This window comes from Varanus komodoensis, unplaced genomic scaffold (assembly GCF_004798865.1).
Source record: "Varanus komodoensis strain SLA01 unplaced genomic scaffold, ASM479886v1 scaffold8, whole genome shotgun sequence".
NCBI lineage: Eukaryota > Metazoa > Chordata > Lepidosauria > Squamata > Varanidae > Varanus > Varanus komodoensis.
The window spans coordinates 17,572,237-17,587,231 of NW_025336481.1; the positions used below are offsets into that span (position 1 = coordinate 17,572,237).

The following is a 14,995-nucleotide window of genomic DNA, read 5'->3' on the forward strand; positions in this document are numbered from 1 at the left end:
ATAATGGAAAACTTTTAAGACTTCAGTCCTGTGGCAGGGGTTTTTATCTGGAGACAATTGGAAATATGTAGCAATAAATGAACTGGTGCTATAGTCCCAGTCTATTTCTGTTTTAATTAACTGCTGTTCATTTCTCTTAATAAGAGCTTTCTTATACTCTACATCTTCTAATGGTTAATAACCAATTATTCAAAAAATATTTATTTTCTTGTCTTTCTAGTGTTGTGAGACCCTAAGCAATTACTGCACAACAGAAGGCTAGTTGACATGTTACAGCTTAACTCACATGACCCTCAGGGACAGATAAACCAATCGTTATTCTTTCATTGATTTGTCCATATCTTTGGATGCAGATGTGATTTACAACTCTGTGCACATCTACAAAAAGTAAAGTGAAGCAACCATAAGAAAAATGACATCCTCAGACCTTGTTCAGCCATAGTCTCATAGAAGATCATGTGGGAAACTGACATATTAAGGAATTTAGTGGTGTACAATTGCTCCTTCTGTACCTAGACTTCCATTTGGTCTTATTTGCTTTCAGTGTTCCTTATTTTTATTATTTTCTAGTGTTAGTCTCTCAAATTGTCCCATCTCAGAAGGCTAGCTATTATTTACCTTTAGATTAAGCCTTGGCTAGATCTCAGGTTCTGTTTCCTTCTACAGACAGAAGTGTCTAGGATGGTCACATCTTTACTGGCTGCTTACCAATATACCTAGGGCTAATCCTTTCACCTAATAAGAATGCACAAACATCCCCACAGTTATTGGAACACAGCCAGAATAGAGGTGAGCATATTAAATGTGATCTGGGATACTCCCAATTCAAAACTTCAATGCAGAGAGAAGATGCTGCATATTAGACCATTACTGGAGTGTATTGGCCACTCATTCTAAAGCAGTTTCCAGTGACTGAAAGAATGTAAATCTTATAATCTTGCTTTCAACTTGGTATTCAAAAAGGAAAGTGTAGAAGGGGTCACAATTTACTTAATGGATCTTTTATTTCTCAGAAGACACTCCATTCTCTCTCACAAAAGCCAAGGATTACAACTTGAGTTGAATGCACTTTAATATTCAATATTAGTCAATCTACACTTTGGGTTCAAATCCAAATGCCTGTATAGGCATCAGTTTCAGGAAACTTATATGATTCTGGTAATTGCCAATAACTTATAGTTAGACTAATTTATCTCAGTACTGAATGACAAAATAGCTATAATGGTATCTTAAGTGCTTTGACACCACAACTGGACAACTTCACTTGTGCTAGCTTCATTCTCTAGAGTGAAATGCCAGACTGCATGTTAGCTGTAGCTTTCCTGAAGCTGTACTCAGAAACTGTTCCTGAATGATACAAATTGATTGGTGGAAGAGCTAGTAATACTCTCTTAAATAAAAGCTGGTATAGTTTAAAACATGGTGAGCTGGGATTTCCAGTTAAACCTTCTGATACCTACTTTTAAATCAATCTTGCCATTTGTTTGGTATTATACCAGAAAATAAGAACACAAGAAAACCAGATATTTGTTACAGACAACTAAAGGCTAAATAACTAAGGACCCTAACAGGGTCATGCTCTGACTTCAAGGGTTAATGCTCTGAAATGCAAATACTTGCATTGCAATTTAAATGAGCTGCTTACATTGGATGTTCTCTGAAGGAGGGAACTCTGAAACAGGGTCCGAGGCAGGCATTGTTGTCAAATAACCCTTGTTAGGTATCTTTTGGGGGAAAAGCATTGCATATGAAGTGCGCCGCCTTGTCCGACGTGCTATTTCACGTTCATTATGTAACAGTTGCTCATCTTTTAATAAAGCAAGGACTTGCTTAGCCTTCTCCCTCACATGAAAACCTGTTGGAAACATGGTGTCCAAGTTAGAAAAATCAATGTTTTGCTCACTAGATCATTCATAGGACTCCATGGATACAGAAGACAAGGAAGTGTTTGATAATGTGATACTCAGGGCTACAAGCTAACAAAACAAGGTGTGAATTCCACTGTTGTGCTTCTGGAAGGCAGGGTTGTGCAACTTAGTGGGCTGCAATGGCAAAGAGAAATCAACTAAAACTGGGAATTTTGCATGAAGATTGCTCTACCTGATTGTTGGCAATTCCCTTCTTGCAATTCAGCCCAGTAGGATAGAATGAACAATGTTCTGTAGTTGTTCCCATCCCGGTAGAAACATTTCAGGGTAGTTGGGAGAAATAGGGAGAAGGAGGAAAGAGAGATCTGTTGCTCAGACTACCTTCTACTTGCACAACACTGGATTTCACCAAGGATTCAACATTTGGTAGACTTCTATATAAATATATATTATAAGCAATGTTTTAAGGTTTATATCACAACTCTTGTCCTCATTCACAAAAATGATAACAAAAATGATTCAATACCTTCCTTTTCATTTTTTTAAGCCCAGTGTTATAGCAATTCATTACCTTCCCTTGGACAAGCACTAGGTTAAAATACTATATAATATTTTCCTAGCCAAAGCACTGCCATGAGAACCCCCTCCATTTTCTCTTGGAGTCTTTCCCAACGTTGTGCCTTCTATATGATTTGGACTACAGGCCTTCTCATCCCCCAGCCAGTATGACCATGGTTCAGGTACAGTTTGAACTGTGAATCCCAGATATGGTACACCATCACGTCCAGCTTGGATGAAAAACAAACTCAGCAGCAAGAAAGCAATAAACCTAACCTAAAGAGCATATGCAAAGCCATGCATGGGGAAGAGGAGTCCGATACTATTACTGTTCAAGCACACTTGGTCCTGTTTCCACTGCCTTGGCATGGTGCTTACAGTCTGGAGTGTATGCCAGCAGACACATTTTAATGATTCTTCAGGATAATATTGGTATATTGTATGATGTCCCAAGCACTGCTTGTTCTATTTTAGCTAGTTAGTATACAGCTTAAATTGGTGAAAAGGGAAGCTTTTTACTTGAAGTAGCTATAAATTATCACTGACATCCTGATTAATGTATTTGATCCAACCATCTGAAGCTAAATATTCATCATGTCATGCAAAACAATGAAACAATGTATTTAAGGTCAATAGGAAATGAAGGAACAAAATAGTATCCAGTGTCACTAGTGTATAGGAAAAGTGGTAAGGCAATGCTGCAATTTTGCTTCAGTACCTAATTTTTTATCCTGCAGAATACATAAATAAAAGTAATTGGTACATCTGACTCATTAAAACAGAAAGTAGAGTTGTCACAGTTGGAATTAGTTTACATGCATCATATAGAGATCTGATGTGTCTAATGCATTTGACTTATTATAATTCATCTGATAGCAATGAAGAGTCAACACTGATGGACTATTTGCTTCATCTACCAGTTGCGGATAGTTTCAGCTGGTGCCGTTAATAATTTAATATATTTACCAATGCAATATTGTAATTATTTATGACACTAACAGTTTCTCTAATATTATTGGATTTATATATGAGTTTGCATAAATTACATTTAAATTAACATGCTACCTATTTAATCAATGCTGCTTGATGCCTGAACAAAAAAATTGTGATCCTAATCCATACACTTTTTCAAGCCGGATGGTGTGGTACAAAGGAGAGTAAGAGAGAAAGAGAGAGAGAAATAGGCTGGCACAGAGAGATATGATTGAGCAACCCTGCAATACTGCAAATTTCTGCCTCCCGCTCCACTGCAGCCTGCCTCTTACCACCCTCTGACTTTTCCTATTGCTCAATAACTCCTCATAGAAAAAGTCTCTCCCTGCTATAAAGAGAGATAGTGAAAATTGAATCTGAACCTTTGACATCCATCCCTTTTGCTTTCCACCATTGAGTTATGCCCCTCCCCAAGTTTAATCACAAGAAGACTTTGATTCAGTACTTTTGAATCCCTGAGCAATTAAATGACTAGGTTGCTCTCTATCATGAAACCACAGTACACACAGTGCTCAACTTAATTTGAATGTTTTTTCAGACTGCTTGTAATCTTACCTTGATCCTTTCCAGCTTCATCTAAATGATGGAAGTCCTTTAACACTTGAATGTTAAAGAAACCCTCTTGGCAACGCTGTATAACTTTCTTTGATCCATTCTTGAGCAGATAATCCAGAAGTGTTAAAGATTTGTATACATGCCTCCAGTTCTTTCCATGGTCATTCATTCTGTGCCAGATCATGTTCATAATCTCAGAAAGAGAAACTGTGTTGTAAGTAAGGTCACTTATCTCTAACATCAGAGAACTTGACGGTCCCCAAGGATCATTAGATGTTGCTTCTCTGACTTTTATCTCAGCATCAGAATAATTTTTTACGAAGTTCTTCACATGCCTCCTGAGTGCCATGAATCTGTTCTATAAGTATAAAGTCTAAGAGAAACTGATGTTTTTTGTTGTGATCTTGTCCTCTCTTTCCATTCTCACATGCAATGAACCACAGGGATTCTGCAAAACAGAATAGCAGGAAAGTGAAATGATAACTTTTCATGTCTTGAAAGAAGGTTAGTATGAATATTTTCTTTCCCAATAATCAGATGCCACAGCATTCTGTTTATAATGACTACACTCAAATGTCTGAAAACTTCAGGAAAATAGCAATTCTTTTTTCAATCAGTAGAAAGGGATGTTGCTGCTGAAGATGATTCTGGTACTTTTCCATTATTTTATTAGTTTCGGTCTATCAGAACAAAACTGCTCTTGTTTCTCATTGTCCCTCTGTATCATCATTTGTGTGACATATATGTGCAGGAACAGTTGCAAATTAAAAATTCAAAGTTTTTATTAAGTTCCTGCCATAGATAACGAGCATCTGAAACACAATGTCTCAGTTATCATTTTCCTGGCCCTGTTAGTTTGGCAGAAAGTGCTGTGGGCATGCCCCCTCCTCTACTATCCCTCATGAACTCCTTCCTCCTTTTCCTGGTTTGTATAACTACAATTTGCCATGATGTTCAGTCATGCAAAATATAGGTTAATACTAGCCACAATTGCCTGTAAAAACTTGAAATGAGTTTGCAAACAAATCATGGTTTGGAGACAATTTCTGATTAACATTCACCCATTTTACTCACAGCAGTGGTGGAATAAAAGAGAATGCAGCCTCCAAACGGTTCCAAAGTGCCATTTCACATCTTTATGAAATTTTCCTCAATCTCCGCTCTTTTTCATTTGTTGGCATGAGGGTAAATGTCTGTGCAATTCCTGATGGAATTACTAGAGAATATTGCTATGGGCATGTATCAAATTGATTTCAAGTTCTGACATGCACTCAGCCTCAGCCAGAGATACATTCTATAATCATATTGTATATGCACAAATAGCAAAATATTCAAATTTGTGACAAATGTGTTTTTTATCTCACACGCATCCATATACTAACACTGTTGTCCTTTCTGACTACTGTTATATATTCTAGTTATGGGTGTCTGAAATCCAAGGCCAAACAGAAATTTGAAGTGAAAAATCAAAGTGTCACTGATCTAATATTCAAAAGTACAAGTGAAAATTATCTTCTTGATCAAGTAATGTGCATTCTCACATAAATTAGCTATAAAATATATTGGTTTAATTAAGATTTTCCAAGAAAAAAATTACAGATGCAAAGAAGTAAGAAAGAAAGGAATCTTTATTAGGTGCATATTGCACACTTACCATATGCCAATTTTCTGTCTTGTTTGCATTTCAAATGCAGTCAATTTTTATCTGTATCGCTCATGAAGAGAAAATTTTCATTTTATTTATAATGTGTTACAATAAATCTATTAAAAATTTCAATCAAAGGATTTGTTCTTTGGCTTTGTATGTGTCACTCTCCTTTATCAGTAGAAATACACTGTGACAGCAGCAAATATTGATCTGCTTTTTCGCAGGTCATGATAACTCTCTTGGAATCTTAACTTGATTCAAAGAATAAGTTGTTCCTCTTATTTTCCATCCTCCCTCTTGGGTCAATCCCAACCTGTTCTGATTTTCAATGGACTAATTTAACCTGTTTTATAGGACTCACAATCCAGTTGAATCAGTCCATAAAATTAAAGCAATACAATATAATCAATTAAAAGAACAGCATAAATGACAGATACAAATCCACAACAGCACCAGAATCCAATGCTGGAAATAACTGTTGCCATTCCCCACATAGATGTCAGAACATGACAATTTTGCAATGCAATCCCATATGTCTATTCAGAAGTAAGCCCAACTGAATGCAATTAGACCTACTTGCAAAAAACTGTGATTAGGCTGCAGCTTTAACTGAGTCCCTAAAACCCGAACATGCTCAGACCTACTTCACTCAACATGTTGAACTTTTTGAAAATAAGATATATCAACTTGCTATGAAGCTCACTGGGTGACTTTGGGCCAATGTATTACTCATAACTCAGCCTCATTTACTCACAGGGTTATTGTTGTGAGGCTAAAATGGAGAGCAGATGTACAAATCAATAGGTATAACTGTCACAGGTATAATCATGCAAATATTAACACATAGCTGGGCCGTAGAAAGAATCCTATTTTCTAGAAATCAGCATGTGTGTATCCTTGAAATGCAGCTGACACTAACCAGGATCAAATCCAGAGAAAGCTAGTGATACTTGATGGATAACAGCAGCTCAAAGGGCAATTCACACCAACCTACCCCATTCTTCTCTGGAATAGCACCCTATCCTCCTCCCTTCCTTCAGAGCATCTTCCTTCTGCTTTGTATGCAAGCAAGACAGATCACACCATTGTAACTTTTTATTTCTGTTACCTATTGGAAAGTGATAGCCTTTTAAAATAAAACATTGGGCATTCACACACCAAGACATGGATTATTTGGTCAACAGATGGGAAATTATGTAAGCTACTTTGGGTCTTTGCAGGAAAAAAAGGTGCATGTTAAATAAAGAAAGAATACTTATTTATATAAATAAATTATTTATAAAAGACAAATAATTTATTCTTTAAATAAAAGAAAATTTTCTAACATATACAAATTTCTTAACATTTTATCACAGGTCATAAAATAGAATCTCACCCACAAATACATTTCTCTTTTACAGTGACAACATCTAATCTCTTTATCCAATGTATATAGTTTACCACAAGAGCAAAATATGAAGTACACACCAATAACGAGTACAAATAAGAATGAACTTCCTCCACACTACTAACTGCAGCTTCATAAAGGCTTTTTTGCTCTACTAATTTTATCCCTACCTGAGAAAGCAACTCAGCTCTGACAGTTAAGATATCCCTCCCCCACATTTCAACTGCCATCAATCATTTGCAGACCCCACCCCTCCAACCCATCCTCTAATCAGAATGTTGGCATTGTGGCCCCACCCCTTGACTTAGAACTTTCCACTTAGAGAGCTGTTGTGGCACGGGCTGTTGGCTCTGATATTGTCTGATGTAAAGGAGTCTGTTTTCCAAAGTGAGGGCAGCACTTCTAAGATCCTTAAAATGCTATGGAGATTTTGAGTTGTAGGAATCTATGGCCAAAAGGAAGAGTTAGTTGCTGGTTTTCCTCCATTTCTCCAATGACAGATAGGCCTATTTGGATGTAGATTCAGCATAAAATCCCAACAAGAGAAAGAGATTTAATCTCCCAGGCTTCAGCCACTGTGCATATTCTGATAATTGCTAGTCCAGTCTCATTTTGTTTCTCAAGGTGGCTGCCAAATGGATATTCCACCCCCAGCCCTATAGTCACTCAATTTTCGAGGACTGACTTTGAGTGAGAGGCAGCTTGCATGTATCACCTAGATTTTGCAGTCTGTTGATTTCTGATTAGCCTTTATGACAATAAAGTGCCTTCATTTTTCTAAATGTCTGTTGTAAAAATGACTGGCTAGAAAGATACAGGCCACCACATTTTCTTGAGAATTTCCTGTACTCTGAGGTGAAACTCCGGCTGAACTTTTGGCAGGGAACATATAATACTGAATAAAGATTGTGATCTGGCTCTTTAACAATCTTATTTATTATGTTTGTTAGCACAGTTACAGTCCATTTCTTTTCCTCTAGCAAGAAACCCATGGCAACTTGCATGATTCCCCTCTCCATTTTAGCCTCACAGCAAGCACAAGAAGTAGACTTAGCTGAGGATAAGTGACTGGTCCAAAGTTCATCCAGTGAACTTCATGGCTGAGTGGGGATTAAAACCAAGATCACTCGAGTCCCAATCTAGTGCTCTAACCACAAGCACTACGCTTGCTTCACAAATGAGACCGTCTGTCTTTTCCCACCTCAGGCATTCACAACTAGCCAAGCTTGGGATGGATGCTGGTCCTCTCTGAAATGTAACATATGAACTTGTCATGCATTCACATCTGCTTTAGAGTTCCTGCTTTCTCTGCCTCCTCAATCTGCGGCACGTGCAACTATGAATCAAGGCCTTTCTGACAAAGGTAGTTGCACACCTTCTGCATATGCTTCTGTAGATCAATGCCTTCTTTTAATTTCATTCAAGCCATGGAACTCTCTCCATAAGATTTTTATATTCCAGGTAAAGGCAGTCCTGTTCCAAAACAAAGCTATCTTGATTAGCTTCTTCTAATAGGATAAATATTGTTGCTATTAGGATTGATGTTACTCGTTATCACTATTTTAGGGTGTTTTTAGTAACTTTTAGTGTGTATAAGACATCCAACTGCATATTACTTTTTATTATAACTTTTTAACTGTCTTGGAGGCAGTTAGCTGAAAGGCAGATTAAAAATATTTTACATAAAACATTATGAACAGCTGAGAATTCCAAAAGGTAACATCCAGATTAACATCCGTCTGAGTGCATTCCATATGGTTCATGGTCTCACAATGATAAATAAATCACTTTCCTAAAAGTAGCACAATTTATTGATTAAAGCATGAAATCCTAATCAAGGCGTTCCTGTTGCAGGATCCTGAGAGCCCAGTCTCCTGCTGCATGCTCTTTCTCACTTGGACACATGGGAAACCTCACACCTATAGCTCTCCTGGGGACCCAAACTAGAATTCCAGGCTCCCCAGATGGCCATGCACTCTACCTTACCTTCCTTAGCCCAAATAATGATCACTGCCTTGTTGTGGCGAAGGGGCTTGTGTAGCTCAATGAATCTATGAGCTATGCCGTGCAGGGCCACCCAAGAGGGACAGGTCATAGCAGAGAGCTCTGACAAGACGTGATCCACTGGAGAAGGAAATGGCAACCCACTCCAGTATCTTTGCCATGAAAACCCCATGGACAGGACCAAAAGGCAAAAAGATATGACGCCGGAAGATGAGCCCCTCAGGTCGGAAGGTGTCCAATATGCTACTGGGGAAGAGCGGAGGGCTAGTACTAGTAGTGCCAGAAAGAATGAAGCGACTGGGTCAAAGCCGAAAGGACACTCAGTTGCCGATGTATCTGGTGGTGAAAGGAGAGTCTGATGCTGCAAAGATCTATACTCCATAGGAACCTGGAATGTAAGATCCATGAATCAAGGCAAGCTGGATGTGGTCAAACAAGAGGTGACAAGACTGAACATCGACATCTTAGGAATCAGTGATCTAAAATGGACAGGAATGGGTGAATTTAATTCAGAGGACCATCAGGTATACCACTGTGGGCAAGAATCCCTCAGAAGAAATGGAGTAGCCTTCATAGTCCATAAAAGAGTAGGAAAAGCAGTACTGGGATACAATCTCCAAAATGACAGAATGATCTCAGTTCGAATCCAAGGCAAACCATTCAACATCACAATAGTCCAAGTCTATGCCCCAACCACTGGTGCTGAAGAGGCTAGAGTTGACCAGTTCTATGAAGGCCTACAGCACCTTCTAGAATTAGCAACAAAAAATGATGTCCTTATCATCATGGGGGATTGGAATGCTAAAGTAGGAAGCCAAAAGATAACCGGAATAACAGGCAAGTTTGGCCTTGGAGTACAAAATGAAGCAGGGCACAGGCTGGTAGAATTTTGTCAAGAGAATACAATGGTCATAGCAAACACTCTTTTCCAACAACACAAGAGACGACTCTACACATGGACATCACCAGACGGTCAACACAGAAAGCAGATTGACTATGTGCTCTGCAGCCAAAGATGGAGAAGCTCTATACAGTCAGTAAAAACTAGACCAGGAGCTGACTGTGGCTCAGATCATGAGCTTCTGGTTGCAAAATTTAGGCTTAAGTTGAAGAAAGTAGGGAAAAGCACTAGGCCACTCAGGTATGACCTAAATCATATCCCTGATGAATATACAGTAGAGATGACAAATAGATTTCAGGAATTAGATCTGATAGACAGAGTGCCTGAAGAACTATGGATGGAGGTTCACAACATTGTACAAGAAGCAGCAACTAAAACCATCCCAAAGAAAAAGAAATGCAAGAAAGCAAAATGGCTGTCTGAGGAAGCTTTACAAATACCTGAGGAAAGAAGGGAAGTGAAAGGCAAGGGAGAAAGAGAAAGATACACCCAATTGAACACAGAATTCCAGAGAATAGCTAGAAGAGATAAGAATGCCTTCTTAAACCAACAGTGCAAAGAAATAGAAGAAAACAATAGAACAGGGAGGACCAGAGATCTCTTCAGGAAAACTGGAGATATGAAGGGAACATTTCGTGCAAAGATGGGCATGATAAAGGACCAAAATGGCAGGGACCTAACAGAGGCAGAAGAGATTAAGAAGAGGTGGCAAGATTACACAGAAGAACTATACAAGAAAGAGGTTAATGTCCCTGACAACCATGATGGGTGGTCACTGACCTCGAGCCAGACATCCTGGAATGTGAAGTCGAATGGGCCTTAGGAAGTCTGAGCAACAACAAAGCTAGTGGAGGCGACAGTATTCCAGCTGAGCTATTCAAAATCCTAAAAGACGATGCAGTAAAAGTGCTACACTCAATATGCCGGCAAATTTGGAAAACTCAACAGTGGCCACAGGATTGGAAAAGGTCAGTTTACATTCCGATCCCAAAGAAGGGCAATGCCAAAGTATGTTCAAACTACCACACCATTGCACTCATTTCACATGCTAGCAAACTGATGCTCAAAATCCTACAAGCTAGGCTCCAGCAGTATGTGGACCGAGCACTACCAGAAGTATAGGCAGGATTTCGAAGAGGGAGAGGAACTAGTGATCAAATTGCCAACATGGAGAAAGCTAGAGAGTTCCAGAAAAACATCTACTTCTGCTTCACTGACTATACTAAAGCCTTTGATTGTGTGGATCACAAGAAATTGTGGCAAGTTCTTAAAGAGATGGGAGTACCAGACCATCTTATTTGTCTCTTGAGAAACCTATATGTGGGTCAAGAAGCAACAGTGAGAACTGGACATGGAACCATTGATTGGTTCAAAATTGAGAAAGGAGTTTAGCAAGGCTGTATACTGTCGCCCTGTCATTTTAACTTACATGCAGAGCACATCATGAGAAAGGTGGAGCTAGATGAATCACCAGTTGGAATTAAGATTGCTGGGAGAAATAGCAACAACCTCAGATATGCAGATGATACCACTCTCATGGCAGAAAGTGAAGAGGAACTAAAGAGCCTCTTGATGCGGGTGAAGGAGGAGAGCGTAAAAGTTGGCTTGAAACTCAACATTAAGAAAACTAAGATCATGGCAGCCGGTCCTCTCACTTCCTGTGAAATAGATGGGAAAGAAATGGGGTAGTGACAGATTTTATTTTCCTGGGCTCCAAGATCACTGCAGACGGGGACTGCAGCCGAGAAATTAAAAGACACTTGCTCCTGGGGAGGAAAGCTATGGCAAATCTAGATAGCATACTAAAAAGCAGAGACATCACCCTGCCAACAAAAGTGTGTATAGTCAAGGCTATGTTTTTCCCAGTTGCAATGTATGGCTGTGAAAGTTGGACCATAAGGAAGGCTGAGCACCAAAGAATTGAGGCCTTTGAATTGTGGTGCTGGAGGAGACTCCTGCAAGTCCCTTGGATCGCAAGGTGATCAAACTGGTTAATCCTAGAGGAGATCAACCCTGACTGCTCTTTAGAAGGCCATATCCTGAAAATGAAACTCAAATACTTTGGCCACCTAATGAGAAGGAAGGACTCCCTGGAGAAGAGCCTAATGCTGGGAACAATAGATGGCAAAAGAAGAAGGGGACGGCAGAGGATGAGGTGGCTAGATGGAGTCACTGAAGCGGTTGGTGTGAGCTTAAGTGGACTCCGGGGGATGGTGGAGGACAGGAAGGCTTGGAGGAATGTTGTCCATGGGGTCACGATGGGTTGGACACGCCTTCACGACTAACAGCAACAACAACAAAAGAGGCTTTTGGCCTTTTGCAGTTTTTCCCATTTTAAAAGTTCCAAATGCCTCCACTGAGGCTTATTTACTGGCAGTAGGAGCTTGGAGCAAAACCATGCTGGTATGTTTTGCCATCTTTGGCCCCAGTCCTTCTGCCTTTGGCCATGCTCATCACTGGAATGAGAGCCTGAAAGCTTCTCCCTCTGGTTGAAAGAGGCTTCCCCCATCTGTGTTGGAGTTTCTCATTTCCATTAGAGTGGCAGAAGGTTGTGACTTCTTTCACTCAAATCCATTTATATTTTGGAAAAACATGAACACATTCATAGAAAAGCATGTACTCCACAGTGATTTTGTTAGGCAATATCACTCAGCAGATCATCAATTATTAAGCATCATATTAATAATAAATATGCATGAAATTTAGGCTATCTTTCAAGCATTCTATGGAGCCCAGAAATAAAGCCAAAGGCCACAATTAAGCAAGGTTGGATTAACCAACCCACCAATCCAGTAAGCGGTCATGTCAGCAATTACTGCTGTTAGTGGCCATATTCGACATGGCATTAATTATGCGAAAAGAGATGGTGTGTCTAGTTTTTGAAATGTTACTAGCAAGTATAGGAGCGGTTGAGTAGGGCCACAAGGAGTGTTAAACCTTCCCCCACATGCTGCTTAATGTCACCCACTCAGGCACTGTGAAGTTGCTATTAGCCTCACCAAGGAATTGTCACTAGCAGCCTCAGCTAGGAGGGTGCTTTCCAGTGGGATCATGGTATGGAGGAAAGGGTTAACCATCTTTCCTACACATCAGAGTCATAATCTGCCTCACCACACTCCACCCTACCCCTCGCAGAGGGTTTTTACAGTACAATTCATGCAATTAGGTTCATGTCCAGAATAAGTGTCCACCAGTCTCCCAACATTGCTATTTGTCAGTCGTGGTGGCCATAGGCTTGAATCACAGCTGGGCAAGTTGTGATCCTCCAGATGTTTTGGTATACAGCTCCAATGATCCTTACATTCATGTGTTTATGATTCTTTTCTTTTTTTAAGGAAAAGCAACGGAGAGCATCTACAAACAAGATTTAAAGATGAGAGAGAGGCTGCTCAACTCTTTCCTCTCTAGCCATATGCCTGCTAAAAATCCTTTTTCAGCGCTTTCTTACACACATGTAAAATATTCACAAACTTGCAAAGACATCCTGCTGCTGCAAGAATTTATCATTTATTCCTGTTCTCTGATTTCTGTTCTTAACCAATTACTGAATTATAAGAAGACCCCCCCTCCCCCCTCTTTATTTCATGACTGTTAAGATTGCTCAGGAGTCTTTGTTGTAGGATTTTGTCCAGGCATTTTGGAAGTGCAGATAAACAATAGCTGCCAGATCACCCTGACCAGTGACACTGTCACATAACATGTGAAGAACAGTGGGACATGTGTAGTCTTTTTCAGGACTTGTATACTGAGATGTGTAATTTTTATGTAATACTGCTTTTCACCAATATACTCAGAACAAACATTAAGCTACCAACCTGTAATTACTAGCATCCCTTTCAATCCTCTTTTAAAGCTGGATTGGCCACTCTTCGGTCCTTTAGTACAAAGGTCAAGTTTAGGAACATGTTGCATATTTTGTTAGTAGATTAACAGTTTCACATTTGATTTAAGATCGATACCATCTTGTACCCAGTGATTTGTTAACTTTCGGTTTCTCAGTAAGGTCTAGAGTGTCATCTCTTTCATTATTTGCAAGATCCCTTTTCTGAAAATATCAGTTTAGTCATGGGATTGCTCTGTATCTTCTGCAATGATAACCAATGAAAAGAACTCATTCAGATTCTCTACAATCTCCTTAATCCTCCCTTAGTATGCCTTTAACTTGGTTTTCATTATTATTATTTTTTTTTACTGTCATATATCTGCGATAGATGCACAGGCTCTGCTAGAAGAGATAGACAGGGAACAACAAAAAGGAATGGGTGCACCTTTCAGCAAAGCAAATTTAGGTCATTTGGTCTTAAATGCTTCCCAATCTTCAAAGTTGCCTGCCCATATTGTCCAATCTTCCATGACCCTGCAGTTTGTAAGTGAACAAGTTTGTTATTCAAGAAGGTTAGATTATCAATGAGGTTTATTCTGTCTAAAGGACACTAATTATATACTGAGATGTTGCAAAACAAGAAGAAATCTTTTATAAATGTCTACAGAACATGTGGCAATCCTGTGCACAGGGGAATTTCTCAGGCTCAGGCGACTGCAAAACATATTATCACTTGACAGTTAAAGAAATAAAAGAAAACCACAGCAGTTAACTAAGTCTAAACCCACACCCAGCTTTCCGAGTTGCTGCAACTGAGTTCCTCCACTGTTTGTGGTTTTGTTCTTAATTGTGTGATTGGCTGAAGCTTGAGAGAAACTAAAGGCAGATACATGGAGATGGTAAAAAGCCTAGTATAGTCGCAAATGGCTGTACATTTTCTATGCTTAGGAACAGCTTCATCTGAAAAAGAGAACAGATAGTCCTGTGTTATGGAACACAACTCCACTATAATTTTATTTACTGAATTCTGCGAGAGTGGGATCTAATAAAAAGAAGCAAATCAGAGACCGTTTCCTGCCTACGTGATTAATATTTTGAAGGTACGTGATTAATATTTTCCTAAACTTCTTTAACAATAGTTTATGTAGAACCTAAAATGAAATATTGCCATTCTTCAGAATTATTTTTTTTCATCTTTCTTCCTGGAAGAAGTTAACGGTCAGACTCTTGAGCATGAAATGATTTTTTAAGAAAGTCT

The 14,995-nt window shown here is 39.2% G+C and overlaps 2 protein-coding genes across 3 annotated transcripts in view; one reads left to right on the plus strand and one right to left on the minus strand.

Annotated features, from left to right (window-relative positions):
- The window catches only part of ENTHD1 (ENTH domain containing 1), a 70,994-nt gene that overhangs the window by 25,336 nt on the left and 30,663 nt on the right, over positions 1 to 14,995 (minus strand). The window contains exons 2-3 of the mRNA XM_044455693.1: positions 3,975 to 4,422; positions 1,646 to 1,855 (exon numbers count right to left, since the gene is read on the minus strand). Coding sequence (XP_044311628.1) covers positions 1,646 to 1,855; positions 3,975 to 4,323 — 559 coding nt within the window. The 5' untranslated portion in view covers positions 4,324 to 4,422. The remainder of the gene's footprint in view (positions 1 to 1,645; positions 1,856 to 3,974; positions 4,423 to 14,995) is intronic.
- GRAP2 (GRB2 related adaptor protein 2) overlaps positions 14,654 to 14,995 on the plus strand; it is a 51,860-nt gene continuing 51,518 nt past the window's right edge. For both annotated transcript variants that reach the window (XM_044455696.1, XM_044455695.1), the window contains exon 1: positions 14,654 to 14,837. The gene's annotated coding sequence lies outside the window, so the exon portion shown is untranslated. The remainder of the gene's footprint in view (positions 14,838 to 14,995) is intronic.